The 22,739-nt window shown below is 38.4% G+C and overlaps 1 protein-coding gene across 1 annotated transcript; it reads right to left on the bottom strand.

The window, feature by feature from the left end:
• Positions 1-54: 54 nt before the first annotated feature.
• On the bottom strand, positions 55-19,674 carry LOC147227689 (neuronal acetylcholine receptor subunit beta-2-like). The gene is made up of 6 exons (XM_086158131.1): positions 19,510-19,674; positions 8,382-8,527; positions 8,208-8,252; positions 6,698-6,807; positions 3,072-4,056; positions 55-1,726 (listed from the first exon to the last, which is right to left on the bottom strand). The coding sequence occupies exons 1-6, from the start codon at positions 19,559-19,561 to the stop codon at positions 1,571-1,573; spliced, it is 1,494 nt and encodes a 497-aa protein (XP_086014257.1). The 5' UTR covers positions 19,562-19,674; the 3' UTR covers positions 55-1,570.
• Positions 19,675-22,739: the final 3,065 nt, after the last annotated feature.

Genomic DNA, 22,739 nt, shown 5'->3' with positions numbered 1-22,739 from the left:
ACACTGAAAGAGGTTAGTGACAGTGTCACCATTTCGGCTAAACCAATGTGTTGCTTTTTTTTTTTTTCTGTGGAGGTAGGGAGTGCAGATTTTAATTGAAAGCCAAAATTGAGCTTTAAATCTAAATAAAAAATAATTTCTCTTCAAATTTTCAATTGAAGAATAATTCCTGTTTAACAAAACATGGCTATATTTGTCATGAGTTTCCAAGTTGACATAACGTATAATACAAAGGAATGTCAGTTTTATTCATCAAAGTAATTCATATCTATTAAGATCATGCCAATAAGTAATTATTTATAATCCCACTGAAAATCTTAAAAAGAAAGACTATTTTATGTGAAGATTACCGCGTCTCATGGCATTCAGTCACTTTGGGTTTGAACCACAATTTGTTCGTCTTGAATTGCTGATGCACCACTATATTTTAAATCAACAGTTTTCTATATATTAATGCAAATTCCATGGTTTAAATAATCCACCTTGAGCTTTAAAATCAGACAGCAGTCTGATTAAAAAACAATCCAAAAAAAAAACAAACAAACTGAGTAAACCATCTACTACTTTTCTTTTGTAATTAATGCCACAGTGTTGTTCTGTTTTGTACAGCCTGTATGTTTGCTGCTGTTTGATTAGTTTCAACTTTTGCCAACTGAATATCTTACCTGTATAAACAGATATTTATACAACACATTGTGTCTGGAATCATAAGTATTATCATTTTCATTTGCAGTCACGGAAATATCGTCCGGTGACGTTACAAGGCCTTTTATATTGTGAAAGAGACTGAACAAACTGACAAATTCTCAATACATCTAATGAAATAAAAAGGTGGAATCGTTTGATTGTTGACCTCTCCTTTCACGAATCATTTCATCCTCTTGCGTCGTTGCTGGTTGGATTGTAAACAAGGATTGCTGAATGAAAGACCGGGTCTGGGGTGAAATGTTGGGAAAAGGCATTGAGCTACTCACGATATCCAAAATACACACCCTCATCGAAAAAAGGTGGCGATAGCTGGAACGTGTTGTGAGATGATGGCCAGTGGGGTCACAGATAAGTGCAGCTCGGGTAAGTTTTTCATAGAAAGTTCATTTTCACATTATATGAACGTTATCCTTTTTTTTTTTTTTTTTCATGAGGCATCCAAAAAACTGTGAAATCTCCTAACCCAGAATAAGTGAACATTTTGGATCCGGCAATATCACCAGAGTTGAATTTTAGCATTATATTCAATAGAGGTGAAGTTATTACCGACAAGATTTGTGGCCGAATTTACAAACCCGAAAACAACTATATTATTAATCAGATTAATCTTTTAAGTTCTGTGAAAAGGATCCCAGCAGACAATTGCAGGATAACAGGATGATAAAGAGGTCATTGGAAATTTTTGGGTTAGGCGGTGACGAAATATGGCTATACGCGTCATTGTTTCCCCAGTGAGAGTGCGTTGTGGTGTCGACATGAAAGTTCATGTTTTAACTGTCAGAAGAGCTTTGTTTCAGAGGATTCAAGGTGTTTTTTTGTTTTTTTTCGGGGGAGGGGGAGCATTACGGTCAGATATCACATTTCAGTTATGCTCCATGTCTTCAACTATGGGGGTGTTGTAGCTCTCGAACAAAGGCTGCATGAAAAGGCCCAGCGTTCCGACCACACACACACATACGAAGATCCACAGAAAGAGGCGGTCGATCACCATGGCCACGTACTTCCAGTCTTCGATGATCTGTGATGAGAGCGAGATTAAGAGACAAATTCAGATCTCACTTAATACACTTTCCGGATAAAAAGTCATTTCAACTCAAGCCAGAGCGCGGAGATTTCTTGCCTCACTAACGGCGACAGGAAGTGCTACGCGGGCACAACAATGCTGTAGGTCAGGGGTGGGCAATTATTTTGGGTGGCGGGTCACATTTCTTATTTAATTTTTACGCTCAGCCCAACTAGGTGAACAAAATGAAAATTGCAATTTAAATATTTCCATTTTTTTTGGCATTTTATTTCAACTTTGAAACTACTAACGATAATATAAATGTACCGACCGGCATCATTTTGTATGTAATCATCCATACAAAATAAAACAAAAGGGAAAAATAAAATTTCTTATTTCACTATTGATTGAAAATACTTGTTTAGATATTCAAAGAAAATAGTTTAGCGGGCTGGATAAAGAAACAAAACAGGGTGGATGTAGCCCGCGAGCCATAAAATACATTTAATTGGCATTTAATACATTAGCACTTAACAGAGATTTGGTTCACCAACTTTTTTGCTCAGGTCGGATTGTTCACTTGAACAAACAAATAACGGACTGACCAAATAGCGCTCTCATATTTAAAGGTATCGAGGTTAATAGTATTATTAGTCCTTATTTAAGAGGTTACTGATGGACATTTTCTGAACCCAAGATTCTGCAATATAAGGTTAAGAATGCTTTTCTGACACATCTTTTGTCAACACTAAAATGGTAACCCAGTGTCACTATGGAGTGTGAATTAGAAGTGGCTGTGGTTGGCATTATTTCACGGATTAGTTTCAATTTCATTTTGAAGGCAATCAATTTTATACACTTCTTGATATTCTTAGTGTCTCCACTCAGTCGGAGGAAGTTAAATAAACCTCATTTAATTTTGGAGTAATCATTTAAACAAGGAACTTCATAATATACTGAGGGATAATTGAAAGCAATGGAGACCATAAAGTCACGTAAGTGAAGATTCTCGTTCGCATCGGCTATTACCGTCACTGATTAATTTAATCTCCGAAAGGGGAAATGTCTTATTTCTTGAACACATTTCGAAACGTCCTCAACAAATGAAGCGAGTCGGTTTTTAAGATTCGTCAGCGAGCTCACGACCAGCCATGCAATCCAGCTTTTTTTATGTAAACACCAAAAACATCCTGACTATACGAGAAACCGGCACATCCGTCTGGTAACGCCGAGCGTGGATGTGGCATCATAATACACCCCTTCACCGAATTTAAAAGCAACGTTTCCATAATCCTGCTTATCTGAATAATCTCGCTTTGAGACGAAATACATGGAGTTTCTTTTCTTTCGAAAGACCTACCCCTTCATCGTCATCCTCGCTCTTCATCTTCTCAGCAATGTAACGCACTCCATCCACAGCATCCTCCACATCGATGTTACTCTTGAGCGTCGTCCTCTTCCTGAATTCCGTGTTCTCTGACAAGTCACTGATCTTCCAGCCGTAGCGTTTCGCAGAGTCCTCATTGACGTAGAAAGAAGAATCCGCCACGCCAACGGAACTCCCCGTGCCCCCGTCTGCTCCACGCAACTTCTGCTCCGAGTATGATCGCTGCTGGTGTTTTTTGCGAAACTTTTCACGGATATTGGATCTGCCGGGTCTTCGCATGAACAGGTAGGACGGAAGACGATAGAGGAATATACGCTTGACCCAAAGAGGCATAGTGTGTGTGCTGGGAGACCGATGGTGCACATTGAGCACACAAACACTGGTGACTATGGAGAAGGTGACCAGCACCATTGTAAACATGAGGTACTTCCCAATAAGAGGCACTGCTAAAGACGTAGGTGGCACAATCTTTGAGATAAGGAGTAAAAACACAGTTAGGGCAAGCAGGACTGAGATACAGAGTGTCATTTTCTCACCACAGTCCGACGGGAGGTAGAACACCAGAATAGCCAGGGACGTGATCAGGATGCAAGGAATGATCAGGTTGATTGTATAGAAGAGAGGTTTTCTCTTGATAATGAAGTCATATGTGATATCCAGGTACCGGATGTCATTGGGGTCTTCGTTCTTGCGTCCGGGCAATGAAACAATATCCCACTCACCACTGGGTTTGAAGTCATCCCGACTGGCAAAATCACTGAGGAGGATAAGATCGATCTCGGTGTGGTCATAAGTCCAAGAGCGAAACTTTAGGGTACAGTTCTGCTGGTCAAAAGGGAAGTCACGCACTTCAATTTTGCAGGCTGACTTATAGATAGCTGGTGGGAGCCAGGCCACCTCGCCGTTATTAGAGACCACAGCATTGGAGTAGAAAGACACCTCATAGGTTCCATCAGCACTGAGGGCAGGAGGAGATAGAGACAAATGACGCAATTACTACCGTGTAGACCATATTGAATGTTATTAAAAGACTTTTTAGGAACTACAAATACAAATATTATCGCTGGATTGGATACATGATGAAAATCTCAGTCGGTAAGAAGGAGCCCAGAGTTAAGCTGCTCATTTTTATTGATTTTTTTTTTTTTTAGATGCATCCCCCATGGACATCAAGCATACCCAACTAAAACCAGACCTGTAGCCAGTTCAAAAACAAACTAAACGGATTTGTTTCCAATCTGGGGTGGGAACACTTTGGGGTTCCTCTCGGAATAGATGAGGGCAAAACACAGTAAAAAATGTGCATCTGGGTTTCTTTGTTTATCTTGCTAACACAGATGGCTGGCAGGACGGGAAAATACACAAAACACACAGCCCCCCTCGCCCCCTCCTACACACACACACACACACACACAATTTGTAGTTCCATCAGATACTGAGAAACTGAGAATGTGTTCCTTTATAGAAGCAGATAATAAGCCAATTCACACCGCGTGATCATTTTAACTGAATTTTGTTATTCAATACTCATTAAAAAGACACATACGAGACACTTTGCTACATCCCAAAAATGTAAATTACCATTTGTCAAAATGAACCTTTGCACAATCATGTTTCTTCTATAACTGAAGACACAGACATATCTTTCTTGACTTTTTTTTTTTTTTTTTTTTTCAAGATGCAACTCTGAAGCATGATTCAAGGTTTTACGATAGTTATTTTATCTAAAGTGAAGGACTGGATAGCAGGACAAACTTCAGCAACATGCCAACAATCTCCCTGAATGCCTCAAATCTGCTGAGGCTAAATTTTTCTTTATCTAACCAAGGCAGAAGGTGATACATTATAGATAAGTGCTGTATCAATTATAAAGTAGGTCAGGAATTTAGCCATCATACTATGTCTCTAATGCTTTTGGGGCAGTATGAATACGCAGCCTAATTAAAAATGCAGAGGCCCGACCTGCTTGCTGTAACCTCTAGCCCTCCAGACCTCAACCCAAAGTCATAAAGTTGTGCTGATCATGTCCTATCATTTTTCCTCTAAAGCCATTAGGCTTTTTGTGCAGTCTTAAGGTGAGCGGCAATATACGTTGGTAAAACTTTAATGTCCCCTGTACAAACAATGCGGTACCTCTGCTGACCCACACTTTAATGCAGCGCATCCATTAGCTGAGACCATCGTACTATCTCATTCTCGGGTTTGAGGTTAAAAGTTGGAAATATAAATAGAAATTTTGATCGTACCGCAGGATCTTCAACGGAAGAGGCTATTTAAGTTTGCACATTTTTAATGAATTTTTTTGTTTTTATGTCTCATCCTTTAAGCTGCTGATAAAGATTATGTGTTTTCATAGCAGGCGTCTGATTAAGTTATGCTAAGATTGTCTTCACGAACTAGTCTAAAGCTATTATGTCACAACAAAATGTGTGAAATACCAGCCGACAGCACGGTTTCTTTTTTTTTTTTTCTTTGTTAGAAATCAAAATCTTTTCCTCTCACTGTTTTTAGCTGATCTGTTTTTACACTTTGTTCTAACTAATCTCAGCCATAAAGTGCTTTCACTGTGCAAACATCGGTTTGATTCTGACCGGTTCGACCTCATCAAACCAGTCTTGGTACTTTGGTACTCATTATTTTACGATTGAACATAAAATGACATACTTCTGTTTCCAAAATTATTATCTGATTTTAATTTGATTTTAATGCTCACAATATTAACCCTAATTAGCATGTGCACCTTTTCCAATTGTTAATTGGAATAATTTTCATCTTTTTTTCTGTTTGCATTTTGTTGATATACAATATTCCAGCACATACTTCTGCAGCTCACATATTTCAGTACAGATGCAAACCCTTATTCCTGATATTCGGTCACATGCCGGTGTATATGATCACTGTTTCTTTTTGAACTTTTAGCTGTAGGTCACTTTTGTTGTTTATCCAACCAAAAGAAAATTGTCAGTAGTGCATACGCTCTGTAATACAAAGAAAGGTAATGCCCAGTTTAAGCATCTGGGTAAAAATGCATTTTGTATAGTATGAATGATATTTTGTGATTTCATCCACATATCCACATAAAAGCGACACGGGAAATGTAATCTCAAAATTAAAATTGAGATGAGAGAACATAAAAACACAAATGATCTGAAAGAAATGTCTTCACAACCACATAACTTGCATTCAGCCTTATAAAAGTGGGCAGATGCACCCAAAGTATGACCTTCAGCATCTTGACATCGGCAGCCAAAAGTCCTGAAAATTCAACAAATCCTTCATACCGTCACCCTCTCTACCTGCAGACTTCATTACTTCTGTCCCCACATTGCCTTTTCTCTATAATTCCTCATTCCCTAAAAGACCATTCATCACTGTAAGACCATCTGCAAAGCCTTCTGACAAACTGTGCAGCGTGGTAGTTTTGAAATTGATTTTGTTCAATAACTGAAAAGAGGAGAGTAGAAAAACTAGAATAAGCCAGGAGGATGCGAGGAATAAGAGGATACAAAACATTTTAGAAAAATTGGTGTGATTTCATAGGTAGAAGCGCATAAACACACACATGGGCTCACAAACTGTCTGTTAGAAAACACCCTTACTTGTTGTAAAGGACAATGTCAGGTAGCCAGATGTGTTGTGTTGGAAGGCGTATTTTCTTGATTCCCTCATACTCTTCAGGATCCCATATTAATCTGTAGTCATTCCACACCTGTTTTGATTCATTTAAAATATAAAAAAAAAATCATAAAAAAATATGTGTAAATAAATAATATGATAATGATATACATGCAGATCAAAAATAGCACAAGCACAGATATTGTAATTTTCAAACAGGGCTCAAGTGGATACTTTATTTAGTCAATGTCTTTAAGCAGTATATTTTGATTGCTCGTTTAAGGATAATGTTTTTTGTTTGTTTGTATGTTTATTTTGTTTCCATGTGTTTCATTGTATTTTTTGATACTCCTATACAAAATCTAAAGTGAGGTAGGTTTTTTTTTCTTACAATATTACTTTTTTTTCCTTTCTCTATTTTGCAACACTAACAAGCCAGTTTATTATAAAGTTGTTACAGCAGTCCAGTGTCTCACCGCAGGGCTTATTTTGTAATGAATTTGAGAATTTGCGCAGTTGTCCAAGGTGGGAAATGTTAAATGAATGGATATCATGTTACAATATGTCTGTCATTAGTTATTCCCCGCCTTGTATTACTGATCACCATCACCAGTTTTCTTTAGTTTTTCTTAAATCTCAGTAATGGTCTGATATGATTTGAGGGTGCTAGATTTGTCCAGAGCTCGCTCAATACCTCTCCTGCAGAAATCTCCATTACAATTTCAAATACAATATTTAACATAATTCCTTTATCCAGATTCTTGTCATGTATTCATTTGGTCCTGATTGTGTATCGTCTGTTGAGTGACGCTTGAATACACATTCGCTCACGTCGGTTCCAGACCTGCTTTATCATCTCGCTGCCTCTGATCGCTTGAACTGACAAAATTCGCTTTGGATTCTGTGCTTTGTAAATTCAGCCGATGTGAACTGATTGCGGCGCCTAATCCGATGTCTATAAGATAACAGGTAGAGCGCAACTGTGTGGGCTATTTCAGACTCAAGATTTGGTCAATTAATTTACTCCGGCATTTTGTACAGGAATATGATGAAGCATCTTTTCTGATTTCAAGCTTTTGTATCGATGAGACTATCTCAATTTCTTACAATAAATAATTGAGATAATGTGCAAATAATCCAAAAGAGGTCCAGATGTTGTGTCAAAATGTAGACATGCATCCAAAAATCGTCTGCATCTCATTTACACAGGCATTAAATGGACACGTTTACAGCATTTAGTTAATTAAAATAGTTATTTAGTTTAATTTAATGATGTTATTTAAGCCTAAATTGCTGTTGCATCAGTTTTCACCTTCACCAGGTTGGACATTGGTTCCACCGGTAACATGTTGCATATTTTGGTTCACACGATAACCTGTTCCTCACAGGGAAATAGCTGGATTTTGTGTGAGCGAGTTTTAGAAAAATGTGAGAAAGACACTTTTAACAAGGTTTGAACACACAGAGAAAATACAACAGTCCAAGTGAGCCAACCTGAGTGAGCCAACAATTAGTGGTCATAATCTGCTCCCTCTCATTCTGAAACACAGAGAGAGAGAGGGTGTTCATACGAATGTGGGATGGTGGAGCAAAATTAAAAATAATCAAAATTGATATTGAATGTCTATCTTAATGAAATCATATGAGGATTTTTTATATTTCCCTTACCACATTAATCAGCTGAGCCAAAGACACCTGGATGTAAATGGTGACCTGCTGGGTGTTGTTGACAGCTGGTCTGATCAGTTTGTTGTAACGGTCTGATGACAGCAGGTGATTCACCAGCCGCTCCTCCACCTCTGCACACCACGCAGCTGCAGAATCAGACACACACATTAGCACACACACACACACACACACACACACACACACACATATACATACAAGACAGATAATGCAAACAAGTAGAAAGGCAAATAGTTTTAACCAGGCGAGAGTTTAGTGGAAAAAACATAATTCATCTTGATATGCTTCTCACTGTCTCTATTTATTTCCTTTTTATTCACTATTTTTTACAGCATACTAATGAAAAGTGTTATTCAGTCAATAATTGTAATTTCCCGCTGTCATTTCCGACTCATAAAAAACATAGGTAGTTCTATTTAATGATACTCTTGCAGTCCAGTGCCAGAATTGCATGATGTTAAATCCCACCAGAAACACTACTGGTCCAAATCACCCATTTGTACCGTATATCTTAGGCAATGGTGTGAAAGGGGTAGTTTAATGGGTAAATTAAATTCTCATTCCAAGTGAAGCATGATTAAACTTTTTCACAGCTGTGCAAACAGCTTCCCCATGTGTCCAGTGGTTTTGATATTCAAAAACCAAAAAACCTGTAGATGAGATGGTATTAACTTTCCATTGTCTGATGTGACCTCAAGACTGTCAAAGTGGGAAACTGGAACCTTTGACATACTTCTGAATTTTAACCAAATGTGAATTCTGATCATGCAAATGTACATGCTGACATCATAAATACCGTATGTGCACATAATACAGTTCCAATAAAGGAAATATAAACAATACATCCAAGAATAATATAATTAACAAGTAGTGCTTTACTGCTTGATGCAAGTTGATAAATAGTCCCACAAAATCATCTTCAATGTTACATAACATGATAGAACAAAGTAAAAATACTGTGTTTGTGATCCGTCAGTATTTCACTCAAGCATCATTCTTTAAAAATGGAAAAGAAATTTGAGGATTTTGCTTTTTTTGTTTTTTTAAATCTCAGAGACACCACCAACTTATACCATTTCACCATGAAAAAAATAACCTTTGGCTGTTATGCAATCTCAGTTTGTTGGACACCATTCCAGAAATGTCAAACTACAATTTTTGCACAAGTGCCTCTAAAAAAATATTCCAGGTCTCTGATTTTGACGTCCCTAATTTCATCATTTCAGTAGAGTGACCGCCGCATCTACGTGCTCTTATCGAGCAAACATAGAACGTTGAGGGTGCTTTACATTGCATAATGTGTGTCTCCAATGGTTACGTATGGTGACCAAGTTCCCGGGGCAACGAAATGTCCTACTGACATGATTTGATCTTACAGATGTGCGTGGGCAGATCTTCATGCCAGTGATACTATTTACAAATTTTGCCTCGTGACCTTGTGCTGAACTTTCCCAGCCTTTTTTGTCTGATGGGAAGATTCATAAAGTATCCGAAAATGTATTAAATACAAGTTTGTGTACATATACATGAGAGCATTCACCCAGCAGAGATGCTAACTAACATAAACGACTGAAAAAGTTGGCTCTGTCAAAACATATCTTATTCCAGGCAGAAGTAAAACTCAGCAGGTCCAAGGGTTTTTTTTTGCTTCATTAACCTTGTTCCAAGCTTTGCATTAAATTGTTTAGGCAACAAACAATAAATGCAAGTGGTTCCATTGGCTATACAGTTAGCAGAGAAAAAAAATTAGATTCATTTTCTTGGAAACATTCTTTATGAATCCCTATTTCCACATGCAACATTTTAGAAAAACAAATTAGAATAAGACATAAACTGTAATAAAAGGGCATTCGTGCAATTAAAACATGCACGAAAGGTACAACACCAAACAAAAATGTTACAAATGTACACTTTGTAGCTTAATACAGCTGTCATCCGGTGGACTGGAAGAGTAACGAATTCCTCTTCCTCTCAAAACATCGCAGGCACAGACACCGAACAAGTGCAAATTATTTGCAGTCACCGAATGATCATTCTTTTAGATAAATTAAGTGGAATCGGAAAATTTCACGTGGCACACCTGATGACCTCTCACGGCACATTAGTGCGCTGCGGCACGACGGTTGAGAATCAGTGATTCGAAGTATTTAAAAAAAGAGAAAGAATAAAAGTAAATACAACCATATCATGTGTGCACTGTTTCCAACCTTCAACTTTGTTGTTTTGTATTTATTCAAGTATCTTTCCTTTCCATTTAATATACTTATCTTGTGTTTTGGAAGCCAGGAGAGGAGAGGAGACAAGTGGAGATGAAGATTGGGTTCAAAGTTTCTTTACTATTCTGGCGTCTTTATTATTCTCAAGCAAGATTATAACACTATTCACGGCAATGTGTAGAAAGATTGGACATGTGTGGACGATTTAAGTGCTTGTTGAAGAAATGTTTTGAATCAGGCTAAAAATCTGATGTCCAGACACGTGTGCACAAATACACACATACACACACACACACACACACACACACACACATACGCCTGGAGCAGTAGTTGTTGAAATGATGTTTTAATGTCATGCTGCCACCATTTAACATGAGCAGTAATTCAAATATAATGATACCGATGAGAGGGAAATGAGATTAGAGCCTTGTATTACGATTATTTTAGCTGTAATTTTGACATGTGAAAACCGTGAGCCCACCTTGGGGGTGTTATTGTTTTCTTGTAGACCGGGGTGATTTCAAGTCCTTCTTAAAATGTTGTACAAGGACAAAAGAGTAAATAATATAATAGTATTAGCTGTTTTTTTTTTTTAGATTATCATTCAGTTGAAATAATATAGGTTATTACAAGAGTTAGGCAATGCATGTTCGTGACAGCGCCTTGCATATATAACTCTAACTAAAGAAAATGCATTTGATGTCATTCATAAAATAACAAAAAAAAAACAAGTGATTGCACACAAAATCAGTAGAGCACAAACACTCTTCTCCCAATACAATGCATGCATTGCATGACAACAAAACACGCGATCTGTCATTCATATGACAATAATGAGCTATATTTAAATCGCTCACACACTTACACACACACACACACACACACACACAGAAAGAGAGAAAGTCACCGCAGGGGCAATTTCATCCATGTAATCAAGAACAATGTCTGACTGGATCACAGAGTCTCAGTGGCAGTTGCTGGATTAAACTATGCTGCCGGGGATTCATACGATCCAAAACTTAAGGGAACTAATTATTTTTTGACCATAAAATAATCTTACTGGTCTGATTATTTTGATCTAATATTTAAATGCATACCTGTATGCTTTGCACAACCAGGCACTGATATATGTCTGCTGTCCATCTGACATTGAATATTCACAAATCTAGATGTTAAGATGTATTATCCTTGCGTGGTTGTGCTCTAAACTGCAGCATCCTCTTTCTCAACAAAAGCAACCTTTTTCTCAGTTCCCCTAACTCTCTGTCACACATGCTCCCATTTAAAATCATTCTACTCTCTTTTGGTCAGTTTTGGTCTTATTTGTTTGTATATCCAACGGTTTAAAGCATTTGTGACAGCCTTGTTTGTGATTCATGAATAATTTTTGCTTGGCATGACTGTTGGCCATGGTTTTTCCTGCTTACAGAAGCATGTAAAGTGGAAGGCAATGACAGCAATGTGGAAATGACATGTAGATTAAACAAGAGGTCAATACGCCATATTCTGGCAGCACAAATAGCCATCTTTAAAATTTCCTATATAGGTTACTTGTGTGTGTGTGTGTGTTCTTTGGTTTGCTGTTTTACTCACTTCTCTTCTTACCTCCTGCCTGATACTACACTTTTTATCAAAACTAACTCCGACCATTTAATCTGAAGGATGAATCTCGAGTCCTCACCTCACCATAATGAGTTTTTAAAATCACATTACAAGCCTCTCGGTACACATTCGTGACTGAGCAGTTACAAACCCGCAGTCGGCTCTCCCTTTACGTGAGATGATTTGAAACACATTTCTTTATTTTTCAAATGCAAGGTTAAACGGTTGAATCCAACTAGCTACGCATTGGAAAATACGTGATTTATCTAAACATATGAAATAAATCCTCACAATCTCCACGATCGCCGCGCAATCTCTCCCGTTAGCATCTGAAGCTTCTAAAGGCCCATGGCAGCTCAACAAATCATGCATTCATCCAGTCAAGTGTAGGAAAAACTTTGAAGGAAAATTCCAGTAAGTTTGAGTCTGCGGTTAGAAAGACTGATAAGGAGTCAGTGATGGAGTAGCAGCTGAACGTTGGCTTGGATTCAAATCGAGCACAAACACCGTGCATCATGTTGCAACGCCATCAACCTGAGTCGAATTCTTGTGGAAATAATCAAATAATATGGAGGATTGGGACGTGCTAAATTCATGGCAGTCTAGACACTTCATCAGTTTGGACAAAGATTATAACTGGCAGTCTGATAAGAGAATAAATCCCTCACCAAAGCACTATTTTAATTAACAAACATTCAGAGGAATCAAAACATTTCAGCTGTGGCGTCAATTAATTGCGTCTTCCATAATAGGAGACTTTACGAAGAAGCTCGCTGACAGCGAATATTCACGGTAAATACTCATTTACAGTTTGAGGGCAGAAACATCGATCTGGAGTGATGACATATCTGATGTCATGATGAGAAAAGACTGTTTCCTAATAACGAAAAACAAAAATCCTCTAAACTGTACCCTGCCTGATACCGTCAGACAATGATAATGCTGTAATTGTTTTTTTCCTCAGTTCCAAACTGGCTGCTTTAATTTTGTCTCTTCACTGTTTCTCCAGGCATTGATGTCATGAAGGACGAAACTGCCTGGAACTGACGTTGCAGCTTGTGATGTCTTTTTCAAGTCGACCGCCGTGCAGAGACTATTTTCAACATACAAAACTTGATTACACTTTAGAAGGCAATATCCGGTTCAAGCAAATCAGATTGCTAACCTTGTGTACCGAAAAGTTGCCTTCAGTTTTTCCCAAATTTTTTAACCACATATCTATTGAGGTTTACTTAAATCATTTTAAATAAACAGATAGTGATTTTTTTTAAAGTGAAGTACTGTGTTTATTTTTTGCTTGCACCGGAGAGCACAATGACAATACCATTGACAATCTGTCGCTGATCTGAACACTTATGGCTATTTAAAAAAACTTAAAGGGGCCTTTTTTAATGTAAGTGGTCTCCGCTTATTGAGCAATTTCACACTTTGCAGTTTCACATTCACACAGCCATATATAATGGTGGCAGAGCTGCTATGCTAAATGCTAACCAGACCATCAGGAGCAACTGGAGGGTCAGTATCTTGCCCACGGACACTTCGGCATGCAGACAGGTGGGAGCGTAAATCAAACCACCAACCTTTTTATTGGAAGGACATCTGTTATTCTAACTGAGCCACAACCACCCCAAGTTTTTTGTTGTTTTGCTTTTTTTTTTTTTTCCCCAAAGAGCTGCCTACTAGTCTGCAAGGTTGTGTTGTGCTTACATTCATGAGCCAATTAAAAAACCTTCCATTGGTAATAATGAGATTAAATCAAAATTCTCAACAAAAAAAAAGTCACACTCGATAGTTTTACCTAAATATGGCCCTAATCACTTTACTGTGGCAAGTGATTTTTTTTTTTTTTTTTTTTTTTTGTTAAAAGAGTGCAGACAATATCTTCGTGTTTTTGCCAAATCCAGAATATGACAGTTGTGTGGCTTTACTTCAGGCAAAAGCCAGTGTAGATATTATGCATTGTCAAGAATCCTTATAGATACAGCTCTGTAACGTTTCTGTCTCAACATCAGCAATATACAGTATGTACGTCTCCGACCATCTCAAAACTGTGCAGTTTGCAGTTTTGGCCAAGTCTCAGTATTCATTTTGGCACTTTGTTTACACTGTTTTTTAGCCATGATGCCAGCTGTCAGAGAAGAGCACGGTCTTGCTGGAAATGTGTTCTGAGATATGTCAGGCTCAAACTGAACGGCTCGGTGCTGAACAAGAAGGTATATTCCACACTTGGTCACTCTGCATTACTGTTCAGAAGACCTCCGATTGAAGAGAAGACAGGAGATGTGTTCAATGTCTGAGTGCCTGTGACGTGACACTAAAAATCCAGAGAGACACAGAGCTCCGTCTGTCGGAGGACAGGAAATAAAAAGCTCATGAGAGAAGAGGTCAGACAACAAACATAGACACACACAAACAAGGACATTTTGACTGTAGGATTAGTAAATATAATTTGATAAAATGAAGTTTGAAATAACGCTTGAAAGAAACTCCTGTGGAGATGAGATTTGGGCTTGTGTTTGGAATAAGTGAATTGAAGCTCTTTTTAAGAGCACAAGTTTTATCATCCCATAAGCAGTTTTAGAATTTTTCATTTTTTATGTCTTAACATGGGTCTTAACGTTCTATGTTTTTGATATGACCAATTATCTACAATAATATGAAATATCCAGAAAATATTTTAAATTTTTCAACATTTGAAAATGTCCCTCAAAAAGTTGTTTTCCCAAGTGTTGCTGTTTTTATCCTTTCAGCTTTAACCTTATTTTCTTTAAGTTTATAAGTTTGCCGAACCGCCTGCACAATGTAAAACTTCCCTTCGCTTCTCATACATTTCTTTCATCGTCATTTTGTGACGAGACCAAATAAAAGCGAGGTTTGTATTTACCACGCATTTCCGTTGCAAATGAGAAATCACGTTCCTCCACTGCGCCCAAAAGTCTGCACTTCTCTATGTGTGTCTAAATACGAAGCTCGTTTTTCTTTGAAAAAAATCACAACTTTCTCACTCTGAGAGTGAGGATGTGCTGGAATAAGGATCATTTTCCAAAGAGTTTTCTAAATATTTTTCTAAAAAGTCATACAAAGCATTATTTACATATCTGAAAGAAAATAAGTTTGTTAAAAAAAAAAAAAAACCTCACTGTTTTAATACGTTTACATAAACTGAAAAAAACATCTACAATAACAGAAAACAGAAGTAAAATATAGACGGAATAAACTGATGTAAGGACTTGATATGAGAGAAGATACTAAAACAATAAAGATTAAAATGAGATGAATTTGGGCTGGATGTACCTAGAAATAGAGCTGTAGGGAGTCAACCAGCAGGTCTTATCACACATGTATGCACACACACATACACAGTTGTGTCTGCCTGACTGCACTCTCCACACCTCAATAATTTATTGCCTCTAAAAATAAGAATGCCATCATCTCACAAGCACAGACTCAAACACGATCCAAGAAAATCCCTCCTACTTTCTTCACCTTGAAAAAAAAAAAAAACATTCTCCATGAGAATGTCCAGAATGGATGAGGTGACGGCATCCCTCTCCGACACACGGCGACGTTTAAAGTGATGCAGATGGATGGGCAACTGTGTCATCACACCAGAGAGCAAAATGAAAAGGCATCCAAATATTGCATCCTGTAGGGTTTTAGGATAGCGAGGTTCATAAAGTGAATTATTCATCGTCTCACCATCTGGGCGGCCTTTGCGAAGCCAAAACAATTTAGGCTTCAGCTGTCTCTCGCTTTGCTTAATACACTCCCCAAATTGGTCATTTAACTAGACAACCATGTGCCCCTCTTATGCATCCTCAGCCACATGGACATTTTTTTTTTTTTCCAGTTTTTGTCAAAAAAGGCTGCAAGCCTTTCACAGTATGTATAAGTTTCTCTTTTCCCTGATATAAACACTTATCAATACATGTATCCATTGTAAAAATTTGTGATCAGGCATATCCACATTCCCAGCAGCCATTACAATGGATACCAACATATTTTTAAACATTGATATTTGGTTGAGCAAGGTTGTGATGTCAATGTCAGATTAACTCATGTTGAGTTGAGTTTGAGGTTTTAGTACTTTAAGTTGACACTGTAAAGACACACATTTGAATGTCAACAATTGTAAAAAAAAATTTGTAAAGCCTCTTGGGGGTGATTTATTCTTGGTTTGAAGCAGATTCTTTTTTTCCACTAAAGGTCAAGGAATGCAACTGAAAATTGATTTGACAAAGTTATTGAATTAGTAATCTGCTGTACTGTAAATTGATTTTTGTAAAAATCCATTTTCAAGATGGAAACAAAAAAAGAATAAAGTTTAAAAAACTTTTTTTTGAGGATGATTCGGATATTAAATGGGCCAGAAGTGTCCTGAAAAAATGCAAAAGGGAATTACAAATATACAGCATATCCTTCTTACGCTGGCTATGCAAAATATCAATTGATAGGAATAAAATGATGATATATATCGCCTTGAATCATCATCAAATAAAAAATGTTAATTTCAATGCCATATTTCAATCAATAAATATGGACTATTCTGAAGTAAATTTTACTCAGACATTGAGTTAGCACACTTTTCAACACCAATTATGATGAAGTAACCTGCATTTTCATCCAATACAGGTCTGTAGGTGACATGCAAAACTGGTGAAAATGGCTGGATAATGTTAGTCACATTTGAATAAATCGCCCGTGGGGGCAATTTTGATACAGAGACACTCCTAACTGTGCTTTAAATCTCCCGCCATTCCTTTCTTACGGTTCCCAGTCTACGTTTCCAGTGTGAAACGCACCGGAATAACATGGAAATACATGTTTTGTACGGTAGTTGATAAACAAGAGGGTTGAAGGGTAACACGAAAAAGATACCCAAGATTTAACCTGCAGTTGTAATTCATTGTCGCCAAAGAACCTCCTTTTAAACTTCAACGTGCCAAAATAAATACTGAGATTTGGCCAAAAATGGCAGACATCATGCTGATCTATCATTGACATCCAGTGTACCTCATTGCTTCTCTTCAAATATCAGTAAATCATCAGAATTAGCATTTTTACTGCAAAAAGCCAAACATTTCAGATCAGACAGCTCTTAAGTAGACTTTGTGTGAGTTATTTGTCTCATGTTCGGTTTTTATTTACTATGGTGATTTCTTAATTGACACTGAGGCTTCTTTCCCCAGTCAGTGGCACAAACAAGTGGTGGGCGGAACATAAGTGAAATAAATGCAGTCAAAAAAGAAAAGACAAAGCAACCGATCATAAACCAGTGCCCTCTAAACTCCGACACGTGCAACACCTGCAACTCTCGCCGATTCTTCGGTGACGATGACAGTCACTGGAGTCAAAGAACACCGAGAGTTTCAACACAAACACAAGTCACGCCGAAGCATATCTGCCATTTTGACAGAGCTGATCTTAAAATAGCGGAAGTGCACCAGAAGATAATCATACTGTGACAAAAGTTGGACCCTTTCCGTCCTCCCACAGGGACTATTTCACCCGAGGCTACGGAGAGGCAGAGTTAGGGGTTGTGTGAGGGGTTTTCGTGCAACGCACCAAAAGCAGCGAGCATGTGATCCCCGTCCTTGCACTCCTAGGCATTGTGCAAATGTGTAATGACCAAAACATCTAATCAGCCCTGTAGTGCACATTAACAAAGCAACAAAAGCGTGCAGCTGATAGTGACAGACAGAAAGGACAGACGGCAGAAGAATGCATGATAATGGCAGATGAATTACAGCATAATCTGGTGATAAACAGATGGAAAGGGACAAAACCAAGACTGTGGTACCCGGGAGTATAAGTGGGGAGGGAAGAAGAAAAAAAAAAAAGAGGAAGAGGGCCTGACCGGAGATAAAACGAGCGTGAATATATTGGATTTGGTTATTTTTTACTGCAGCAAGCAGGGTGACTCTGGATGAGAGTGACAGAGTCATGCAATGCCTCTGCTGCAGATCTTCTAGGAGAGAGTTAAAGGACCATTACTAACAGTGACCAACTCAGGTTTGCTGGATAAAATGTAGAATTTAAGAGCTCAAATGAGGAAGAAAGGGAAACGGGACAGGTTGAAATAGAAACATGCTGATACTTTCATCCTTAAATAACTTGATGTCAGTGGCAAGCTCACTTAAAGATGCTTTAGCTTTAAGATGTAAAAGTCAAATACAAATGTAACCCATTGTCATTTAGAAGAAGGGAAAAAAGTGAAGGACGAGGAAAAACAGTTGCATTTGCGAAAGAGAGAGACGGACATTGGGTGTAAGCGACTGAGTGTGATCACCATACAAATCCGTGATGCAACGAAACACACAAAACTGATTGTATTTAGACACAAGAGCATTTTCAAGCACAATAATTGCCTCCAGACACCAATTTATTTGTGGGGAATCTAATTCTTTCTAAAAGTAAGAGTGACATTTTGGATCTGACAGGATCTCTGCTGCTTAAACCTTTGTAAATATAACTTAATGGAGCTGTTTCTCTGCACTGATTCACACAAAATATTCCCTTTACATGATGATATTGCATAACTAATAAGGATGTATGCCTTTTCAATGCATTAAAATCCACTGTATGACATCTATCTTTCCATTTGTCAATCCATTTCGCTCTCCCTCGTGTCGAAGTTGCCTCTGGCAGCTCCTGGACAGCTCGAGCGTCACCTCATCAACCTGATTCAGAACCACGGACAGCTCCACTTTATTTACATCATAAAGTGTAATGGAGGTTAAGGTTCCTTAAAAGGATTTGGTGCATTTGGCTTCTGCTGGTCTTCTCCGGGACGTGGAGGGGAATGACAGCGCCGCAGGCCATTAGGGGCTACATCATGTATACCGTGGTGTTTCGAACCCCCGCGCCGGGTGAGTCACGGCATCAGAAGTCAAACTGTCAAGTTGTCGCAGAATTCAATGAATGAATGCCCTTCCAACGCACCCGTGTGAATAGAAAACTATTCTATATGTTTGTTTGTTTTGAAAGGGGGTAAAAGGTCAAGCTGGTTTGATGCTTACTGGAAAATCACGTGCTTGACAATCTAAACCCACTACTTTTTTTTTTTTCCATTGACTTGTATTTTTTGTCAATATACAGTATTTACTATTCTATCAATTTCTCTCTAACTAGGAGATAAATGTGGAAAAGGCTTTTTTTTAACAGTCTGCACTGTTGGGGTGCAACTGTAACATAAGATATTGAATTCCACCACAGAAAAGTCCAAACATAGGTCCCCCCCCCTCCACCAGTTTTTGTTGTTGTTTTTTTTTAAGAGAAAAAAGATTACTTACTTGCCACGGTGAGAACCAGGAGAACCAGCGCTTCTTTCACCGGGACTGCCATCACTTCCTCCCCTCCAGTGCGACAGACTCACCAAAACAAACAAACCAAAAAAAAAAAAAAAAAAAAAAAAAACACACACACACACACAAACACACACACACAAAAAAAAAAAAAAAAAAAACTTGCCCAAAAAAAAAAGAAGAAGAATCTTCCTCGATCCCGGCGTGAAATTTGGCGAGAGTGAGACAAAGAAAAGGCTATTCTAGTGTCATTTCGAGGCTTCCTGCAGGCGAGGCTCGGCGGCTGAGGCGGGGAGGCATGGAGGGGGAGCGCAGACCGCCGCTGCCGGAGCCCGAACAGATGCGCACCGAATCCACCGCTGGATCTCAGCTGTGATTCTGCGCAGCGCAAACCGGTTGCAGAGAACGTGATTCCTTCTTGAGCGATGCAAACGTTTTTGTTGTATGTGTGCGAGTGAGTGAGTGAGTGAGTGAGTGAGTGAGTGAGTGAATGTGTGTTTGTTTTTTTTTTGTTGTTTTTTTTTTTCCCCCTCCTGAATAAATACGGGTTGTGGGAGAGCGGTCGGTCCTGTCGTCGTCGAAGCGGCAGTTCTTCAGATAAAAGATTTAAGCTCCCCCGGTCCTCACGACTCCCTGCCCGCCCAGCGCGCTCCCCCGACGGCCGTCACTTTCACTTCCATCGTCTTGGCCGACAGATGTTTTCATCGATTACAGCTACAGGAAATATTTCAGTTTTTTTTTTTTTTTTTAATATCTTGGCTTTATCTGCTTGGTGCACAGTAGAAGTTTTTTTTTTTTTTTTTTGTTGGAGTTACAAAAAAAAAAAAAAAGAGAAAGTGGAGTGTTCTAGATGTTGGCAGGCCATGAAACAAGTGTTAGATTCCTGTGGGTAATCGTATCAGTGCCATAGGAAGGTCAGGGGTCAGGGGTCAGGGGTCATTACCCAACAGCACAACCAGGAGAGGCATTTTTTTTGCAAATATATTACAGACTTTAAAATCCATCAGTGAACTGGTCACGGCCCCCGTCCGTCTAGATCCTTTAAGAATCACCGTTTTTCGGTTTTCGGCGGCAATCGTGTTTCAGCTTTGAAATGTATTGAAATTCTGGTTTTCCTCTGATGCACTTAGGTAACAGGGTGAAGAATTTGTATTTGCAATATATTTCACACTTTAAACAAAGACGCATGAAAACATGAATAAGATTATACTACTTACCCGCAGAATAGATTGGACACTTCATACACTACACGCGACTGAAATAATATTAAGAATAAAAAAATTTAGAGGGAGGGGAGGCTACCGGCTAATATGGAGCATCAAAACACATTTAGAATTCACCAAAAATTCAAAGTAACAAACTGCAGTAATCGTACTTAGTAAAAATCCAACAACTGCCTTTGTCAGTCAAGATCCTGCATGAGTTGCGGGGAAAATATGTATTACTTCTTACTTTTACGCGAGCATCAGGTCACATTAAGGAGAGTGAAACTGTGTAGATAAAATAGACTGCAGCATCTGGAACACTAGATCAACCAGCTGTCACCATGTACGATTTTTTATTGCACACTCATGATGTGATGAGGCAGCTTTAGCTGGTGGGTTTATCGCTTTGATCAGCATTTATACAGGGTCGTGAGAGTTGTGTGTATGAGTTGAAGGAATGCACCGCCGGTCAGGGTGCTGAGGAGCATAGGTGATGAGTGGTGAAGGCAGGTCAAAGAAATGATCTTAAATGCGATTTTAAATGATCCCAGCTAATTATTTCAGAGGGTGGATGTGAGATCATGTTAGTCTAATCCATTGAAGCGAGGGTTCTGCTACTAAATCTTCCTGTTTGCCCTTCATTTTTATCTCCGCTAGGTTTTTATGGACTCCTTGAGGTTAATGCTCTCTTACATGAGTCAGGCAGGTAATGCCTTGACAATAAAATATCATTTTCATATTAAAGTTTGAATTCAAAATGTTATAGAGCTGGTAATGCGACCCATTTTTTTTCTCTCAAATTTAGCAAATCTCCCCAAACATGTTTCAGCCTTTCCTCGGAGGATATTCATTACTAATGCTGCCACAAGACAAGCTAGTCGGTCATTGCGCCACACAAGATGACTCATTAGATGCTACAAAGAGGATCCTTTTTTTTTTTTTTGCTACAAGCTCCAGAAGCTTACAAAGATATTTTGCAAAGGCATACAAGTGCTGGAAGGGAAAAGGGAAAACCCAATAAAAAAAACATCATCAAATAAAAGAATAAAATAAAATAAAATAAAATAAAATCACATCAAATTAAATTAAATTAAATAAAGCAGAATTTACTGCTGTTATGATGAAAGTTACCTTTCCTGTTTTATTATGTGGCCTTTCCTGAACAGGAATAGCTGTTTGATACCACTCTTCTCATTGGACATTTGCCTGCAACACCAATAAGCTTCTTTTTTCCACAGTTTTGACCTACTCCTCTCATACATAGTCATGGTTGCAAGACTGTTTTTTTTAAAGAAAGTTTCGAATCGCTTTCGAGCCTATTTAAAAACTATTCTACCTCCGTATCGTAGTACCAACTCCTTTCACATAATGTGGCAACCGGCAGCATTAAACACCAAATTCCATCTGAACTTTGGCTTCAATCTCTCCCACATCACCAAAGATGATTCATGGTTCATATATTAATGTACACACACTCAAAAAAAAAAACTATCCTTCATCATGGCTCCAAATGCAACCAAATTGTATTAACCTCCTTTTTTCCCTATTTGAGCCACGCTTCAGCAACATGTGAGCATCTTGCCTCCCAATGTCCCCACCCGTCTCTCCTAATGAGCATTATCTCAGCATCCTAAAAGCAATGGAGGGGGAGGCAGAATGTAATCAGAGCTACTTAGAGCTCACTGTGGGGTCTGCTGGGGGTTTTAGGAGTCAGGGAAAACATTGAAAAGGGGTAAAACACAAGGGAATGAACAGATCGTTCCCTTGTCATTTACATAATAACAAAATGTGATAAATAAGAGATTATGACCTCATGCATACACACAAACACAACTGACCAGACACCACTCCCATATGCTGCACATTTATAAAATTTTACATCGCAAAGTCAAATAAAAGACTTGTCATCGTCCTCACAGGCAGCCCAGTTTGCTTTACTCTTAATATATGCTTTTGAGCAAATTAACTGAGCATGTCCTTGGCTAAATGAGGAGAACTGTAATTTATTTTAAA

Source organism: Fistularia commersonii, chromosome 13 (genome assembly GCF_037954325.1).
Source record: "Fistularia commersonii isolate RoL2024-O1a breed Wild chromosome 13, RoL_Fcom_v1.0, whole genome shotgun sequence".
NCBI lineage: Eukaryota > Metazoa > Chordata > Actinopteri > Syngnathiformes > Fistulariidae > Fistularia > Fistularia commersonii.
Note: the sequence above shows the minus strand (reverse complement) of the source record. Positions and strands in the feature narration are given on the sequence as shown.

Coding starts and splice junctions, on each gene's coding strand:
- LOC147227689 (XM_086158131.1), bottom strand. CDS start 19,561: ATGGCAGTCCCGGTGAAAGAAGCGCTGGTTCTCCTGGTTCTCACCGTG. Junction 4,057..6,697: donor GACATTGTCCTTTACAACAA/GTAAGGGTGTTT, acceptor TCCTGCCCTCAG/TGCTGATGGAACCTATGAGG. Junction 1,727..3,071: donor GCGAGGATGACGATGAAGGG/GTAGGTCTTTCG, acceptor CTCTCATCACAG/ATCATCGAAGACTGGAAGTA.